We start from the raw sequence: 19,404 nt of genomic DNA on the forward strand, positions 1-19,404 counted from the left end.
CAATATTAAAAAAATAACGTTTTTAATTATTTATGAATGAGAGAAGTTTTCTACTATTCTCCAGAATTAAAGGGCAAAATGAAACTGCGTGTGTGGATTTCAGAATATTGGGAAGAAATGGGGAGAGCTCTCATCCACACTCAATGTGCAGAAAATTTCTCTTCTCTATTCTGGTATCACAGTGTTTTTGACAACCCAATCTCCCATAAAGATGTAGGTACAAATAATGTTGGCTTTTGTTTTTTCTTTTGGACTTTGTTTTCATCTGCTTTGCTGTCAGGGTGACTGCGGAGGAGAGAAGCCCGCAAGTTCTCAGGCTCTAAATGGCTCCAGCAACCATCACTGACACAGTACCACGCTATCACAATATTATTGACTATATTCCCCGTGCTGTACATTACATCCCCAGGACGTATCTGTTCTATACCTGGAAATTTGGACCTCTTATTCCCCTTCACCCTTTTCCCCACTTTTTAAATGTTTCAATTACAATTGACATTCAGTATTATTTTATATTAATTTCAAATGTACAGCATAGTGGATAGACATTTATATAATTTAAGATGTGATCCCCCTGACAAGTCTAGTGCCCACCTGGCACTATACATAGTTATGACTATATTATTGACTATATTTCCTGCGCTTTACATCCCCATGACTATTTTGTAACTGCCAATTTGTACTTCTTAATCCCTTCACCTGTTCTACCTTGCCCCGCAAGTCCCCTGCCATCTATCACCCAGATAAACCTAGTGCCCATCTGTTGCCATACATATTATTACACTATTATTGACTACATTCCTTATTCTATACCCTATGTTCCCATGACTACTTTGCAACAACCAATTTGTACTTTTTAATCCCCTCCCCTTTTCCACCAATCCCCTAAACATCCCCTCCCATCTGGCAACCATCAAAATGTTCTCTGTATCTATGAGTTGGTTTCTGCTTTGTTTGTTTATTTTGTTCTTTAGATTCCACATATAAGTAAAATCACATTGCATTTGTCTTTTTTCTGTCTGACATACTCCACTCAGCAAAATTCCCTTGAGGTCCATCCATGTGGCCACAGATGGCAAGAACCCATTTCCTTCCAAGGCCAAGCAATATTTCACGGTACATATGTACCATCTCCTCTTTATCATTCATCCATCGAAAGACATCCAGACTGCCTCGAACATATGGATGCACACGTCCCTTCCAAGTAGCACTTTGGGTTTCTTTGGATAAATACCCAGAATTGGGATTATTGGGTCCTTCCTTGTCTCTTGTTATAGCCTTTCTTTTAAAGTCTATTTTGTCTGGGATATGTATTACTACCCCAGCTTATTATGGTTTTTTTCCATTTTCATGAAATATCTTTTTCCATGCCTTTACTTTCAGTCTGTGGGTATCTTTTAATATGAACTGAGTCTCTTGTAGGCAGCATATGTAAGGGTATTGTTTTCTTATCCATTCAACCACCATATCTTTTTTTTTTTTAGAGATTGCTATTTTATTTTTATTTTTATTAAGGTTAGCAATTAAATTTTATTAATATGATAATGTTAATACACCTAGATTTTTATCCATGTATTTCTTTTTTTTAAGTTAGACATTTATCATTTATATACCTCACAGTGACAACCCCGCTCCGCCATCCACCACCCCTCTGACATCTCACACAGCCATTATATTTCCAGTCTCTAATCCTAATGCTGTACTCTGATTCTTGTGACTATATTATATATATATATATATATATATATATATATATATATATACACACACACATATATATATATCAAATTGTAGTTGACATTGACTATTGTTCAGCTTCAGGTGTACAGTGCAGTGATCAGGCCTCTATGGCCACCCTATCCTTTCATTGGAGCATTTAATCCATTTACAATGAAAGTAATTGTTGATAGATATGTAGTTATTGCCATTTTTAATTCACATTATTTATTTATGTATTTTTGGTCTTAAAGACGTCCCTCTAACATTCCTTATAATACTAATTTGGTGGTGATGAAATCCCTTAGCTTTTTCTTGTGTGGGAAGATCTCTATCTGTCCTTTGATTCTAAATGATAGCTTCACTGGGTAGAGTAGTCTTGGTTGTAGTCTTTGCTTTTCATCACTTTGAATATTTCCAGCCTATCCCTTCTGGCCTGCAAAGTTTCTATTGAAAAATCAGCTGACAGTCTTGTGGGAGCTCCCTTGTAAGTAACTAACTGCTTTCCTCTTGCTGCTTTTAAGACTCTCTCTTTGTCTTTAACCTTTGGCATTTTAATTATGATGTGTCTTGGTGTTGGCCTCTTTGGGTTCATCTTGTTTGGGACTCTCTGCCCTTTCTGGGCTTGAATATCCAGTTCCTTCACCAGGTTAGGGATGTTTCGCATTATTATTTCTTCAAATAGGTTTTCAATTCCTTCCCCTCTCTCTTCTCCTTCTGGTACCCCTATGATGTGAATGTTGGTACACTTGATGTTGTCCCAGAAGCCCCTTATACTAGCCTCATTTTTTTTTTATTCTTTTTTCTTTTTGTTGTTCTGATTGGGTATTTCCTTATCTTATCTTCTAAATCACTGATTCAATCCTCTGCTTTGTCTAGTCTACTGTTGATTCCCTCTATTGTATTCTTTATTTCAGTTTGTAGTCTTTGTTTCTGACTGGTTCTTTTTATGTTTTCTATCTCCATTTTTATGTTTTCTCTCTCTTCGTTGAAGTTCTCCTTGAGATCATTGAGCATCCTTATAACCAGTGTTTTGAACTCTGCATCTGGTAGATTGCTTGTCTCCATTTTGTTTAGTTCTTTTTCTGGAGCTTTGTTCTGTTCTTTTATCTGTGATGTTTCTTTGTCTCCACATTTTGGCTGCCGCCCTGTGTTTGTTTCTATGTATTAGGTAGAGCTGCTATGCCTCCCAGTCCTAGTAGAGGGGACTTAGTAGTAGGTGTCCTCAGGGGCCCAGTGGTGCAGTATCCCTGGTCACCTGAGCTGGGTGCTGCGGGTGTGTCCCTTGTATCGGTTGTGTGTGCCTTCCTGCTGTAGTTGAGCCTTGATTGTTATTTACATGTCAATGGGAGGTACTGACCCTCAGGTTGATTGGTTGTGAGGACTGGCTGCAACTACAGTGGAGGAGCTGTGGTGCAGCGACTGACTCTATGGAGCAGGATTCACTTTAGGTGCCTGCCCAGTCTGCCCTTTGGGTGTGTCATCCTTGAAGGCAGCCAAGTGATGCTACATATCGTTCTGAAGCTGGCCACTGGGTATGCCAGCCCTGGGGCCTGTGTCCTTCCCAGGGCCACCTGGCATGAACCACAGAGCTATCCACAGATAGCCACCACGTGTGCTGGGCTTGGAGGTGCCTGGAGAGGTCAAGCTGCGAACTGAGGCTGGCTGCCACTAGTGTTGGGCTTGGGGCTGCTCACGAAGAGGCACGGGACATGCATGAAGCCAAATGCTGCTTGTTTGGGTTTTGTGAACCTTTGAGACATTTTAGGAAAGTCCAAAGCATGAGTCAAGACAGGCCATTTGTATGAAAAAGCCACTGGAAGTGACTTGGGTGTGCCTGAAAGTTGGGTGGGACAGGGTGGGGTCTCAGGGAATCAACAGGGCAGGGTAGATGAATGAACAATGTTAGCAAGGTTAATGGAGACTCAGATATGGTGGCTGCCTATGTTTGAAAACCAGGAGTGTGTGTGTGTGTGTGTGTGTGTGTGTGTGTGTGTGTTGTGGGGGGGCAGGGGCTCAACAAAGAAACAATGGATTCTGCCAGCACTCTGGGAAAAAGTTGCCCCTCTAGCCCTCTTCCTAAAGCCAGACAATTCATTTCCTCCTCTTATGTCCCCGGCACCTTTCAAGGTGCTGCCCTAGTGCTCAAGCTCAGAGTCCATCAGAGAGTAAGTCCATGTGTGGGCCCTTTAAGAGGATCACCTGGGACTCTAGCCACCTTCTGTCTCACTCAGCCACAATCTCCACTGGTTTTCACAGCCAGAAATTATGAGGACTTCTCTCCCCAGTACTGGAACCCTGGGCTGGGGAGCCTGATCTGGGGCTGGGACCCTTTGCTCCTCCAAGAGTGGGGGGACCTCCACAGCCAAGATATCCCTGCCAATTTTTAATGATCGCATGCATGTGTGGGACCAGTCCATTCTGCATCTCTGCCCCTCCTTTCAGTCTCAAAGTGGCTTCTTCTTTATGTCCTTAGAGGTAGGACTTGGATTCAGCTAGACTTCAAGCGATTTTCAATGATGGCTGCTCTTTAGTTTAGTTGTAGTTTTCAATGTGGTCATAAGAGGTGGCAAGAACAGCATTTACCTACTCTGCCATCTTGACCACAAATCCTTCCTATTGTCTTTTTAATTCAAGCAATGTTTTTTATTTTACCTAGTGATTTTCATCACTTGTATATGGTCTGTTAGAGAACTCATAGTCTTCAAAATCAAATCATACAACTCAGGACATTTATTAGAGGTATTTTTATCAAAGAAATTACAAATAACTTTAACTTGTAGTTATCACCACAAAAATGACAGCATCATGTAATTTCTTGATTGGTCATTCTCAAGAAGAAATGTCCAGAATTAGACTCATTTCTTTCCGCAAAATCCATATTTAAAATGTGCATCATTAGTACAATCTATGTTTATTAGATGGACCGCTGTTGTTCTCTCCAAATTCACTAGCTGTAGGTGGAATGGCAAAATTATTCTCTTCTTTGTTAAGATCTTGGTGGAGCACCTCAAGGTCATCATCTTGTATAATTTCACGGTTTTAAGTGAATATGTTTTCCTGTTTTTAACCACAAACCCATGTTTTCAGTTGAAAATGTAATTTAAAAAATGTTACACTTGAAAGTTAGTAAAATCACAATAGCCAGCAAGGTAATGTTATCAGGAAATTCAATGTAGCAGGAAGTAGAGCCAAGCATAGGTACATATTTATAAACAATGCATCTGGTGAAATGAAATTGTGGCCGGAAGATGAAAAGATCAGTGGGAGCCAATGTTTTTTTTTGTAATTTGCTGGTAACCAGTGTTTTCTGCATGAAAGCCAACTTTGAGAAAAATAAAGTACTTACTGGCAGGCATGTTTTGGTGAATGTCAAATAGGATTCACTTTATCGAGTCCCATAGGGGAGCAGTTCTAGTCTAATAATTTGGATTACCTAATTTACTGAATAAAAGAACATCACAGGAAAAAAATGACACTAAAATTCTCATATCTGGGAATATTACTATCTTATTTGGAAATAATTATGAAGTTACAGGAAGTTAACTTCATATAGAGCACAGAGTGGTTCTGTGTACCCTTCACCCAGTTTCCCCCAATGGTTACATCTTGCATAACTAGTATATTACCAGGAAATTCACATCAGTACAGTATGTGTGTAGAGTTCTATGCCATTTTGTCACGTGTTGATTTGAGTAACCATCATTGCAATCAAGATACACAACTATTCCATCACCACAGAGATCTACTGATGTTGACATGTGACCAGTTTGAATGAGGTGTAGAAATCTTACTTCCCTTTAAGTATCTTTCTCCTCTCCTGTTTATAATATAATTGTCATCAGACAATGCTTTATTTTTTGCTTCAACAATCAAACATAATTTTTTTTTAACTCAAGAGGAGGAAAGTTTATTTTATTCATGCATATTTTTGCTCTTTCTGTTGTTTCTTCTCCCTTTCTAATGTCCTGAGATCCATTCTATTTTCATTTCCCTTCTTTTTCAAGACCTTTCTTTATCTCTTCTTTTAGGGGAGGTATGCTGGCAACTAATTGCCTTAGTTTTAATTTGTCTGAAAATGTCTTTATTTTCCATTTATCCCTGAAGGATAATTACAGTGCATATAGGATTCTGGACTTACAGTTCTTTTATTTCAACACTTGAGGATATTCTACTACTTTCTTCTAGACTCCATGATTTCTGATGCAAAATCTACTGTAATTCACTCTATTTTTTTCTCAATACCATGTTTCCCCGAAAATAAGACCTAGCTGGACCATCAGCTCTAATGTGTCTTTTGGAGCAAAAATTAATATAAGACTCAGTCTTATATTATATTACCATGTTTCCCTGAAAATAAGACCTAGCTGGACCTTCAGCTCTAATGCGGCTTTTGGAGCAAAAATTAACATAAGACCCAGTATTATATTATATTATATCATATTATATTACATTATATAAGACCCAGTCTTATAGTAAAATAAGACCCGGTATTTATTATATTATATAATATAATATAATATATTATATTATATTATATTATATTATATTATATTATACTATATTGACCCAGTCTTATATTATATTAAAATAAGACCAGGCCTTACATTAATTTTTGCTCCAAAAGACACTTTAGAGCTGATGGTCCAGCTAGGTCTTATTTTCGGGGGAACATGGTAAGTGAGGTATCATTTCTCTCTCATTGCTTTAAGATTTTTTTCTTTATCTTTAGTTTTCTTAAGTTTAACTATGATTTGTCATGGAGTGGATTTCTTTGACTTTATCCTGCTTCTTGGAGCTCTAGGTTTAGGCAATTTGCCAAATTTAGGGGATTTTTCAACCATTATTTCTTTGAAAACTTTTCAACCCTACTCTCTCCTTCTCCTCTCCTTGGAGACTCTGATGACATGAATGTTAGATCTTTTGCTATAGTTCTCACAGGTCCCTGAGGATCTGTCCCTGACTGGGAAAGAGAGACAGACAAAGACAGACAGACAGATAGAGAAATTTTAGATATTGAGAAAAATACAAGTAAGTTTAAGTATCTGAATTTATACTCTATAGAGGTGCTGAACTACAGTAGACTCCTTGAGAGAGAAAACAGAGAGCAGCAACAACGAAAAGCACAGTCAAACCAACAAACAGCAAGAAAGGGAACAAAAACAGAGCATATGATAAATGGAAAAAATTTACGACAGGAAGAATACCTCGAAACACCATTACAGTAATCATAATAAATATAAACAGGTGAAAGTAACCAATTAAAGATCAGGGACTCTGGTGAGTTTGGCTTCAAAAGCAAAAGCCAGCTATATTTTCTTTACCAAACCCATACTTAAAACAAAACGTCCCAGGGCAGTTGAATTAAGAAATCAAGAAAAATAAACCAGAAAAAGACTAACAGAAAAAAAAAATAGCAAAAATAGTTTCAGGAAAAATGGGCTACAAGGAGAAAAGTATTAAAAAGGACCAAGAGGAATGTTTCCTCTTGATGAAAGATATGATCCACTGGGAGCAACTAGGGCAGCCTGGATAAAAATGCTTTTGCCTGTCATTTTTTAAACCTTGACATCAGCTGGTTGGGTGTCTTTATCAGTCAGTGAACAAAACAAATCTCCGGCCTCTATAGAACTTTTGTTCTAGTGGAAGGCAGACAGACAAAAAACTAATAAGTAATCAAACCATACAGTATGCCAGATGGTGATAAGTACAAACACCATCAACAAACAAAATAGGGAAGGGTGACAAGAGTGCGGTTCCAAATAGGGTAATAAAGGAAGGTCTGACCCAGAAGTTAATATATATGAGCAAAGACCAAGGGGCTGAGGAAGCAACTATGCCGATTTCTGAAGGAAGAGAACTGCAGGCACAGGGCACACACAGCAAGAGCTGGAGGGGGATGTGAGCTCAAGATAGGAGAGGTGGTCAGCAATGGGAGGTAAAACCAGGTATCCATGAAAAAGAAGCTAAGGTTCCCTCCCTGGATGATTTTAGTGAAGTTTCGAAATAAAACACATGAGACCCACCACCTGAAAAATGACATCATGCAAAAGATTACTACAAAGAAGAGAATTTTAGAATGTATGACATGCAGTCTAGGAGACCTGAATTTAATCTAAAGACATGTTATTGGACTGTGGCTATAACTAAAACAGCTTAAACCTACTCAGTTGTATTTTACCCACTGTGAAGAAGGTCTGTATTAAAAGAGAAGAGATTAATTAACAAATCTGGGGGTTTAATGTACAGTATAGTGATCATAACTTATAATACTGTATCATAGACTTGAATATCGTTAAGAAAGCAGATCTTAAGTGTTCTCACCACAAAGAAGAAATGGCGATTACGTGACAGAGATGGAGGTGGTAGCTAATACTACGGTGATACTCATCTTGCAATTTATAAATGTATCAAATCAACATGTTGTACATTTTACACGTATACAATGTTATGTGTCAATTATATCTCAATAAAGCCGGAAAAAAGAGAAAAGGGCTTGGTTTGGGTAGGATTCCTAAACCAGGAGTTTGAGAGACAAAATGTGGCAATGTGTTTCATGCAATGTTCCTGGGAGAGGATATGCTGCTGAGTGAACCTGAAAAATGGGTTCATTTAACACATGCAGTTTCCATTTTAATTGTAAAGATAGATGTATCTGGGGATGATGAAGTCATTAAAATCACCCAAATGATTTCAGGATCAGAAAGTAACCTTACTCAACAGTGCTTTCACATATAGATTCCATACAAGAGTAGAGCGCGCGTATCAAAGAGCTTGAGTGTCTACTCCCAAGGAGACTTTGCCAATGTATATTAATAAAATGGCATTCTGGTTTACTCAGTATTCTTGCATGAATTGGGTTCTAGTAGTCAGCAGCCTGGAACTATCTGGATATCCAGAAACAAAAGGGACCTAGAAGTGAAGGGCCAAGCTTTGAAATATAATTACACTGAGGTAGAGCTGGGTCAGTCATTATGAGGCCTCCCGGGTGTCACCCATACCTAGTCCTTCATCCATCTAACCATATGTTTGAAACACTGTACTAAGGAAAGAACACTGGACTTACCAGTCAGAAAACTATCTGGGACTCTGCCACCACTAGCCACCAACCAGTGCCACTTAATTCCTCGGATCCTCAGAGATCTATATATCTTTTAAAATGGAAGTAATAATAGCTACTCTGCCTATCTCACTGGCTTGTTTTGAGGCCCAGAATCTAAATCTAAAACAAACAGCCATATGAATAAAAGGTATTAACGCTATCATCATTACATGTCCTGCAGCCTGAGAATATAATTGATATACTGAAGCACATTACCACAATTATCTGAGAATTGAAGACAAGATGAAAAACCACTAACCCAGGGAACAAAATATAGGAAATCCTACCTCTCAGCAACTGGTTTGGCAATGTTTTCAAAAATGGTCTCTTGGTTTGCATCTTGATCAAAAATCCTTTGAAATCTGAAAATGTGAAAACAGTAATTATTTAAAAGCCGAGCCTTCAAACACTGTTATTGGATTAATATTTTTTTTTCCCCTGACAGCTTTGTAAATTATCCCATATTGACATCACCGGGCTTACCTAACCTAACACAATGTGTGCCCTGTAGTCCCAGCCACACTGCACTGTGGTACCACTGTATACAAATGGTGGGTAAACAGTATTGCTTTGACAAGATCTACACAATAAATCCCTCTGAAAAACTGCAGCAGCTTTGAACCAAATAATAAACTGTGTGTTATGTAGCTCTCAAGAGGGACAGTGTCTGCATTTGGCATCAAATTCAAATCTAGATAAGTGTGTGAAATGGAAACCCAAGAACAGGATGTAAACAGCCAAAGAACTTCTGATGTCTGACCTGTAAGAAAAGAACACAGCTGTGAAATGTATGATTACTGAACATGGTTTTAGATTTTTGAACTGAAGTTTATTTTCCACTAATTAGGCACTGCATCCTAGTATCAGCTACTTAATTCTCAGGAAGGTTTGTTTCACTTGGTTGATTATGAGTCAAAAGTCAAAAAGCAAATTAAGATAGACCTGTCCTGCAATGAGAAGTCTTTATCAGATTGGCAAGGCTGGTGGTGGTGGGGTGGGGGGCGGGGGTTGGTGTCAATTTCACTCTTCCTGCAACCGCAGTCTGACTTAGCTGAGTACAGGACCACAAGCACAGCGGAATACCTGGGCTAGACACACAACCTATGCCTTTACAATGTGGTCAGCTGCTACCAGCAAGTATGTCCCCCAGCAAAACATCATGGAGAGGGAGAGAGAGAATATAGTATTTAAGGTAAAATGTTAACAATTGGTGAATCTCCTACAAAGAATATAGGAGAGTTGGTTGCATTATTCTTCCACCCCTTCTGCATATTTAAAGGTTTCAAATTAAAAATTGGAAGGGGGGGGGGGACTTGAAAGCAAAACCTTTAAAACAAACATATTGAGGGCATCCTAAGCAGCTTTCAGGGCGGCTTAAAACCTTTGGTCTGTGTGTCTGCCTACACAAGTGAATGGGGTACACATTCAATTAAAGCAGAGACTGCATGAAACGCAGGACTGGTTTCACTTCTGAGGCGTTCAGAAGGATGCCTGGAGCTGGGTCGGAACTATAAAATGGAAGGAAATTCCTTGTCTTTAATCAACACGAACTTCAAAAGATCCCTATAGCTCATCAACCGCCCTTTCGTAGAAGCAAATAATGAAACTGTATACAAAGAGAGACTGTAAGGCGCTCGGCCTGCTCCGACGTTGAGCCGGCAAGATGGTATTTGAGCGAGCATTGTTTACCGCGCATGCTCAGAACACTCCTCAAACCCCATTGGTGCATCCGAGCTTCAGGTGTGATCACCCACACGTCACAGGGGACGTGACTGCTCAGCGGCCTTCAGGGCTTACTGTGACGTCTGAACACAGACCCACTGGTGCTTCTGAGGGTCAGGATGATGAGGATGATTTGATTCTTTACCAGGTCGACGATGAAGCCATTCCCAACGCCACTTCCTTACGTAATGGGAATTTCATCTACCACCATGTAAACCAAAGAGATGGCGGGGGGTTCAATAAATCATACAATGTTTTAACATCAAATCATCCTCATCCCCAAATATGTTATTTGATAAAATGTAGTTGCATAGTAATCTGAAAAGGAATCATGATCAGCTCTCCCCTGAAAACTACTGAAGAGTAAAACAGAGTTTAACAAGTTGAGTCTAGTCGTTTACAGAGGAAGAAGATGCTTTATCCCAGGGAGATAAAGCAATTTACTCATGGCCCTGGAGCAAATCAATAAAGCGCCTTGAGACATAACTTAGCTTTCCTGATTCCTAGGGGTCCTTTTTTCCATTTTAGTTTTTAAAGATTTTTATTAAAATATAGGTAACATGCAATATTATATTAGTTTCAGGGGTACACCATAGTTATTCAGCATTTATATACCTAAAGAAGTGATAGCAACCATAAGTCCAGCAACCATCACTGACGCCGTACCACGCTATCACAGTATTATTGACTATATACCCGATGCTGTACATTACATCCCCGTGACTTATTTGTTTTACACCTGGAAATTTGCACCTCTCATTCCCCTTCTTCTTTTCCTCCCTTTTTAATTTTTCAGTTACAGTTGACATTCAGTATTATTTTATATTAATTTCAAGTGTACAGCATAGTGGGTAGACATTTATATAACTTAAGAAGTGATCCCTGTGACGAGTCTAGTACCCACCTGGCACTATACATAGTTTTCACCATATTATTAACTGTATTCCCTATGCGTTACTTTACATCCCTATGACTATTTTATAACTACCAATTTGTACTACTTAATCCCTTCGCCTTTTTCACCCTGCCCCCAACCCCCTCCCATCTGTCACCCCGATAAATCTCGTATGCACCTGACACTATAGGGAGCTATTACAATATTATTGACTATATTCCTTATGCTATAGCCTACATCCCCATGACCACTGTGTAACAATCAATTTGTACCTTTTTTTTTTTTTAAGATTTTATTGGGGAAGGGGAACAGGACTTTATCGGGGAACAGTGTGTACTTCCAGGCCTTTTTTCCAAGTCAAGTTGTTGTCCTTTCAATCTTAGTTGTGGAGGGTGCCATTCAGCTTCAAGTTGTTGTCCTTTCAGTCTTAGTTGTGGAGGGCGCAGCTCAGCTCCAGGTCCAGTTGCCGTTGCTAGTTGCAGGGGGCGCAGCCCACCATCCCTTGCGGGACTCGAGGAATCGAACCGGCAACCTTGTGGTTGAGAGCCCACTGGCCCATGTGGGAATCAAACCAGCAGCCTTCGGAGTTAGGAGCATGGAGCTCTAACCGCCTGAGCCACTGGGCCGGCCCCCCAATTAGTACTTAATACCTTCCCTGTTTTTCATCCACAACCCACCTAGGAGGTCCTTTCATTTAATAGGAGGTTATGTACACTTTTTCTAAACTCTGTTTCAAATTTGGCGTCTGCTGACCTCTTCCCACCCCAGACTGTTCCTCCTGGTCTTCCTCATCCCAGGAAAGGACAGCTCCATCCTTGTAAAAGTTCAGTCCACAATGCTTATGGCTTCCTTGACTCTTCTCTTTCCAACCCATCAGCAAACTCTGTCATCTCTGACCTTCCAACTACATTCAGAATGCAACTATTTTTCAACATTTCCACTTGCTACTACCCCAGCCCCAAGCTACCAAAATTTCTTGCCTGGTCTTCCTTTACTCCATTACAGTCTATTCTCCCCATGTCACCAAGAATGATCCTGCTAGAATGTGAGAGTATTACACTCTTCTGCTCAAAACTCTCCGTTACCTTCCCAATGCACTTGGGGGAAAAGCTCCATACGACCCGGCCACTCTGCTGCTACTTTCACCTTCCTCTTCCTCTCTCCCCCTGGATTAATCTCTTCCAGACACACAGATCCCTTTCCTCCAAACAAGCCAGGCATTCCCCCACCTCAGGGACTGTGCTCTTGCTACATCCTCGGCCTGGCATCCCCATCCCTCAGATATGTGAATGTCTGGCTTCCTTACCTCCTTGCAGTTTTTGTTCAAATGTCACCCTCTCGTAGGCCCCTTCCCTGGCTGCCCTGTGCAATACTGTAACCATCCCGCCCCTTTGCTGCCCTTCATCCCCGCACTCCTCACTCCCCTCCCCTGCCTTACTGTTTTCCATGTCCCTTCACACTTACTGACACACATTTTACTTATTGATCTGCTTGTCCATCTCCTCCTCCCATTGAAGTGTAGGCACCATAAGAGCGGGAGCTTTGCTGCGTCCCCTGCTATACTCCAAGCCATTAAAACGGCATACGGTGGACGGTCAATAAATATTGATTGATTGAATGGATTTTCTTAGGAGACAGCGGCCTTTAAAATGCTTAAATATTTATCTCTGAACATATGTAAGTTAAACAGTTTATTAATTTCTTTGTTTAAAATACAAAGACCAATATTTTTAATTCAGAGATTTAGAAAGAATGATTAAGAGATTTAAAAATAAGCAAACAGCACGTTTGCAATAAGCATATGTTTCAATACACTCTGTTTGTATCTACATAGTGTAAAAAATACTTTAGAAAGGGTCAATAGCGACGTGGACAATTATTTCTTAACAGGCAAACAGAATCATGATGAATAAAACGTTTTAGCAAGCTGTGGCTTTGGAGAGACTGGCCTATGCCAACTGTCATGAGGTCATAGCTACTTAGGTATGTAGTGTGCTTACATTAGTGGGATGGGAGAATGCCTCCTTCGGAAATAGGAAGTCATCTATTATAAGGCTACTCCTTAAAGGACAGAATGAAAGGCAAGGTGGAGCCAAAAAGACAAGTTGAGGACCACCTCCATATGCAGCCGTGTGCTAACAATCCTGCTTGTACTTATTGTAAAAGGAGACCCAAGAAGATGGCATGAAGGTGAGAGGAGAGATATATATAATACATGAGAGACAAAGGGTAGACTTGTGAAGACCAAAGAGACTAGAATGAGAGAGAGAGAGAGAGAGAGAGAGAGAGAGAGAGAGAGAGAGAGAGAGAGAGAGAATACCTGGTACGGTTTTATTTAAAGAGCCAGGGCAGGAACAGTCTCCAAAGAAGGACTAACTATATATAAAACTGCCTAGAGAGAAATGCAAGAGAGCACTTAGGATTCCTTCAGCAGGACCCAGAAATCCACTATGTAAGTATGGGCCACAAATCAAATGTGAGCTTAACTTCGGCTCAAACTTCTCCAAAAATCAAGTGGGGATTAAAGGAAATGATGGAATCTGAAACTGGAGAATAAAGGCTGTATGAAATAGCCATAATCCCCAAATTCAAGGCCTGGCTGCTGGAAGATTATTTGGACCAAAGGCACAAATGACAATCCCGAAGCGGTTGTTTAGTACTTTTCACCTAAACCATACAGTTCAGCACTGTCCGAAAGAAATATAATGCAAAGAAAGAAATGTGAGTATATATGTCATTTAAAATTTCCTAGTAGCCACATTTTTTTAAAGTAAAAAGAAATGTGAAATTACTTTTAATAATATATATTAAGCCAATAGATCCAAAATGTTATCATGGTAATATGGAATCAAGATGAAAAATTCTTGAGGTATTTTACATTCTTTTTGTTTCATACTAAGCCTTCAGAAATCTTTGATATATTTTACACTTACAGCACATCTCAATTAGGACTAGCTAGTACATCTCAAAGCCTTAGGAGCTACCTGTGTCGAGTGGCGGCCAGACTGGATGACACAGACCTAGAGTGTACGTATGTACACATGACATCCATAGGTCATTTATGCATAAAGAAGGCTCACCTGTACAGCACACAGATTGTACCTTAAGTTCCTATCTGTAATAAAGTTTAGTCATGTATTGAAGTTCCTATAATTGCTAAACCATAGTGGACCAAGTAGGAAAAGGATAACACAGACGTGGTAAAGAAAGCTTGTGATCTTGGGGTACAGACATACACCCTCTTTCCAATTTTGGGCACAGTAGTGAAAAGACAACTTGAATTCTATCTACTAGGTAAGATATAGAACTGTACTACATGCTCCCCAAGAAACAATGCTAATGATTTCACAGTGGATATTAATGCAGTATAAGAGTTAGTTCAACAGCAAAACAGATATGAAGAGACAGGAAGATACACTTACTTAAATTTGTAGCTTTCTCGCTTGTTATTCACAAATCCATCTGCCAAGTCACGAGGTAAGATAATTTCCAGGCTAGGTATTAATTTTTCATCTTCATCTACGGAATAAATCTGCAATATGAAGACAACAACTGGATATAAAATGGTAAAATTATAGCTCAAACTATGACCATGTTATTATGACGTGCTTTGTAATGGCATAAAATTGTACTTTTAAGATAAAAAGTCATAACGTAGTATAATTTGGATAATTTTCCTCTTTGAATTATGTACAGACTCAAACAAATATATGGAACTGAACAAGAGTTAAAACCTAAATCAATGCTCTATCCAAACTTAGATCCTCTTGAATGATCTCAGATTCAAATTTGAGAATTTGAGTGTCTCTTTCGTTGAGAAATTAACAGACCTAAAATCAACATGTTCTCTAAATATTGCTTTGGAATTATGTACCAGAAATTAACATTTTACTACAACCAACAAGCATTTCTGAGCATTTACAAAATGCTAGACACGAAAATAAAAGGACAAGGTCTGAGACTTCTCAGAGAGCTCATAAGAACACTCTAATTCAAGTTATGTTCAAAGCCCAAGTTTCCATGAGACATATTCAGGCATTTGATAAAAGACATATGGTTTCAAAAGACACATATAATTCATGTCTTTGATGTCATTTTCAAGATTGTCCTCCCAGCTCAGCCACTAATTAGCAAATGACCTAGGAAAAATCACTTAGCCTCTCTAAGCTGATATGGAAATGAAGGGTCTTAACCAACCCCCTTATAACTGTAATATTCTCTGATTTTCTTCTTGGTTACCTACTCGTTTATTTATTGGCCAGGCAAATCAAGAGTCAAGCCTATAAAGAGGCCATGCAGAATAAATAAAAGGATAAGTTTTGGTGCCCAAAGACCTGGGTCCAACGTCAATCTCAATTTACCAGCTGTGTGACCAGCGACCACTTTCAGAATCTCAGTTCTTTATACATAAAATGAGGAAAACAGAATTGCCTCCCTTACAAGACTGCAATGGGGATAAAATGATGTCATGGAAATGGAAGCATTTTGTAATGCACCATAAAAAATGTTAGTCATTAGATTTAGAGGTTTTTAAAAAAGACTTCTTGTCTTTCACCAGGAAATAAAATTCTTTCTAACAGGTAATACTTCCTGTTTAAGACCCATTTAGATGCTTGATTATGGGGGGAAAGCCATATTCTTAAACAAGTAAAAGCCTACCTAAATCTCCAGAAAGTCTGAATAATTTTCCTAAGCAGATTTTTATTGAACTCTCTCATTTAAAATGTGGAGAATTCATGTAGAAAAGTCATTCCATAAAATAAAATTGTTTGTAGAAAGTAATGGCATCAGGTCCAACACTCTGGCTAAGTTTTCTCAAGAGACATTTAAAACTTATATCCTGTAGGGCACTATATTAAAAAAAAAAAAAGGTTAATGCTGAGACAGGTGAATGAAAAGGGTGTGTAAGATATGAAACATACAGGAGTAAGGGTTACTACAAATTAAAAAAAAAAATCTGTAACATTCAGTGTTCAAAAGACAAAAAGGACCATGGACTACTCATATAGTAGGAATAGTGATCCTCTATCATTTTCATTAAGCCATTCTTTGAAGCATTAAAAGTCCCTAATAACCAGAAAATTTGTTTAGTCTAATAGATTGGCTTTCTACCCTTAGTCATAAAAGTATTTGAGATAGAGTAGATTTTTTGTTTTTGTTTTTTTTTAAGGACATAAGACAATTAGACCTAATGCAAAGATGAATACGAAAATGTTTTGAAATATACAAAGCACTATACAAATGAAAAGTATTGCCATTAAAAAAATTATCAGAGGTTCATCTTACGTATATTCTAATTTATTAATCTATGAATTATTGTAATTTAATTTATAGTGCCCTACGGAGTAAGATTAATAAAATAATGGAGCCATAAAATGAAGAGGACAGAAAAAAATACCTTTGAACCACTCTTGTTTAACGCTACAAGTAGCATTTCCAGTCCAAGAAACGACTATACGATCTTTTGGGGGCAAAAAGCTAGGATATGAAAAGTGGGATTTCTAAGGGAGAGCAGAGAGACACTAACTCAAAATGTGTTCATCTGTGTTCTCTTATTTTTGTATATGCGGCGTAATGTTGAATCTCGGTAAGAAATCTGACATTTGTAAAATACAGTATGACATCTAAAAATACCTCTTGGAGTACCAATCACTCCACAGACTCTCACCAAAGAAATGAAAAAGGAGTTATATGAAAATATACAGACAAAGTAGAGTGGTTAACAGAGGATAAAGGGGGGGAAGGGATAAGAGCAAAAGGAAAACGAGGTTAAACATACGGTGATGGAAGGACAACTGACTCTGGTTGGTGAACGCACAATGCAGTATATAGATGATGCATTATAAAATTGTACACTTGAAACCTATATGATTTAACTAACCCGTGTCATCCCAATACATTTAACAAATAAATAAAAATAAAACAAAATATGCAAACATTGCATTTCAAGAAAAGAGAAAGTTCAATATCAAATCAATGATTCTCCATCAACCCACCCCCAACCCTCCACCCATCCTCTCTCTCACATTACCTGCTGCTGACTGTTGAGTCTATGTAAATAAATTCAACATTTTTAGCTAAGAATCTGAGGGCGGTTGAGGGGAAACACATTACATATAGTAATATACTTTTTTACATATGATGCACTTTGGAAAACCTTCTTGTAAGTGAATGTAAGAGACCACTGGGAGATGCCATGGTTCCTTTCTACACCGCTTTATTCCTTAAAAAAAAAAAAGCCAACATTTTTTTTGGAGTCTTCTCATGCATCTTCTAAATGTTATTCCATGATTAAAAAAAATAACTGATGATGACAGACACTATATTCTTGTTACTTTAAATACATAAATTACATGAAGCAAATGCTAAGCTATGAGATGCTAAAATGTTACATATATAGACAGTGTAGAAGTGTACAGATGAGATCTAGATACAATATTATTAATAAGATACCCATTCCGGGCACTGATGAATATGACCCAGATTGCTCTTGCCTAAAACCTCACTTTAGGAAGCAAAAAGGTTTTGTCTGAAGAGCCAAGAGCTTTGGAATAAAAAATTAAAAAAAAAAAATCCTTCATTAAAATTAGGGCCACTCACAAGTGGGTGTCTTGGACACACTAATTAACCTATTTGAGAATCAATTTTCCAATCTATAAAATGAGGGAAATGTCATTTGCAGGGTTCACATGAAAATCAGGGATAATGTAGACAAAGAACCTAAGAGGTAAGAATGACTATGCTTCTTTCTAGGGACAGGAAGCAACGCTTTGAAATATTTAAGAAGCATTCAAAGTATTTCTGCTCAGAGCAAGGATAATGTGGTAACCTTCTTGGTACCTTTCTGAGCTTAGCACACTAGAGGAAGCACCTAGTAAGAGCTCAGTTAATTTTTTCTGAATAAAGAGTATATGCGCATTCATTGTCAGATGCATAAATATACATATCTGCAAGGAGTGTATGTTACCGTTCATGTTTCTGTTGCAGAATGACCACATGGTCAACAAATTCTAAGGGCCCGCTGTGTGCAGAGCCACAGTGTATGCTTTGTGTATCTAGATCTGTATTTATTATCTGTAACATCTCAGACACGTAGGGACACGCATCTCTCGCTTGCACGTTTTGCCTGACTGTGCAAAACATAAGTTTGAGTCTATATATGAGTGAAGAGCTGGGTGGCCGTTTGCAAGAAAAGAGCAATAAGGGTGCGTAGTTGAGGCGCAGTCTATGTGAGTGTACAAACAGACATACGTGCATGCGTCTGTCCCCTGTGTGAACACGTGTGCCCGGGCGCATGTATGTGGCTCTGTGCAGGGTATGTCTGCGCCCTCAGGGGTGTGCTGGGTGGGAGTGCCCGGGTGTCCATCTGTCCGCGTCCCTGACAGCGGCGCGCTGGTTGTCCGTGCACTGCTCAGAGTACGCTAGCTTCCGGACGGCAGCTGCACCCTTCCCCCGGGCCCAGACGCCTCGCGTGCCGCCCCTCCCCGGGCCTGGGAGGCCCCGCCGCTCCGGCGCACTCACTGCTCGGACCCGTACCCCTTGTTGCTGCTTCCGGGCAGTGGGCTTCACCCTGGCGAAAATCTGGATCGTCTGCTTCACCATCTCCTCCTGGGCTCTCTACTGACCCTTGACCTCTAAGGCCCCCAGCTCCGAAAACTTCTAACTCCCAACACCTCCGGTGAGCTGCAGCCTTAGCAACAGTAACTAGGGACACTACCCAAGGAGCACCGCGCCAACCAGGACCGCCTCTTCTCCCTAATTGGCTGCTGACAGGGGGCGGCCAGAAGGGAGGGGACTGAGGGGCGGGGTTGAAGCGGGACTGGAGAGTGCTGCGCGCATGCGTGAGGTGGGGGCCGGGGCTGTGGGTTTAACTCCAGAACCGGCCTGGAGGGTGGTTGATGGGGTGACAACCACCATGCCTTTCCTTGTTCCTTAATCCACTCTTTCTCTGTGCCAGCATCTCTTTTTA

General features: G+C 39.5%; 1 protein-coding gene across 1 annotated transcript in view; it reads right to left on the bottom strand.

The window, feature by feature from the left end:
• The window catches only part of KIF6 (kinesin family member 6), a 403,315-nt gene extending 384,199 nt beyond the window's left edge, over positions 1-19,116 (bottom strand). The window contains 3 exon segments of the mRNA XM_033102431.1: positions 9,106-9,180; positions 14,858-14,967; positions 18,972-19,116. Coding sequence (XP_032958322.1) covers positions 9,106-9,180; positions 14,858-14,967; positions 18,972-19,037 — 251 coding nt within the window. The 5' untranslated portion in view covers positions 19,038-19,116.
• Between the last annotated feature and the right edge of the window lie 288 nt (positions 19,117-19,404).

Source organism: Rhinolophus ferrumequinum, chromosome 3, assembly GCF_004115265.2.
Source record: "Rhinolophus ferrumequinum isolate MPI-CBG mRhiFer1 chromosome 3, mRhiFer1_v1.p, whole genome shotgun sequence".
Classification (NCBI taxonomy): domain Eukaryota; kingdom Metazoa; phylum Chordata; class Mammalia; order Chiroptera; family Rhinolophidae; genus Rhinolophus; species Rhinolophus ferrumequinum.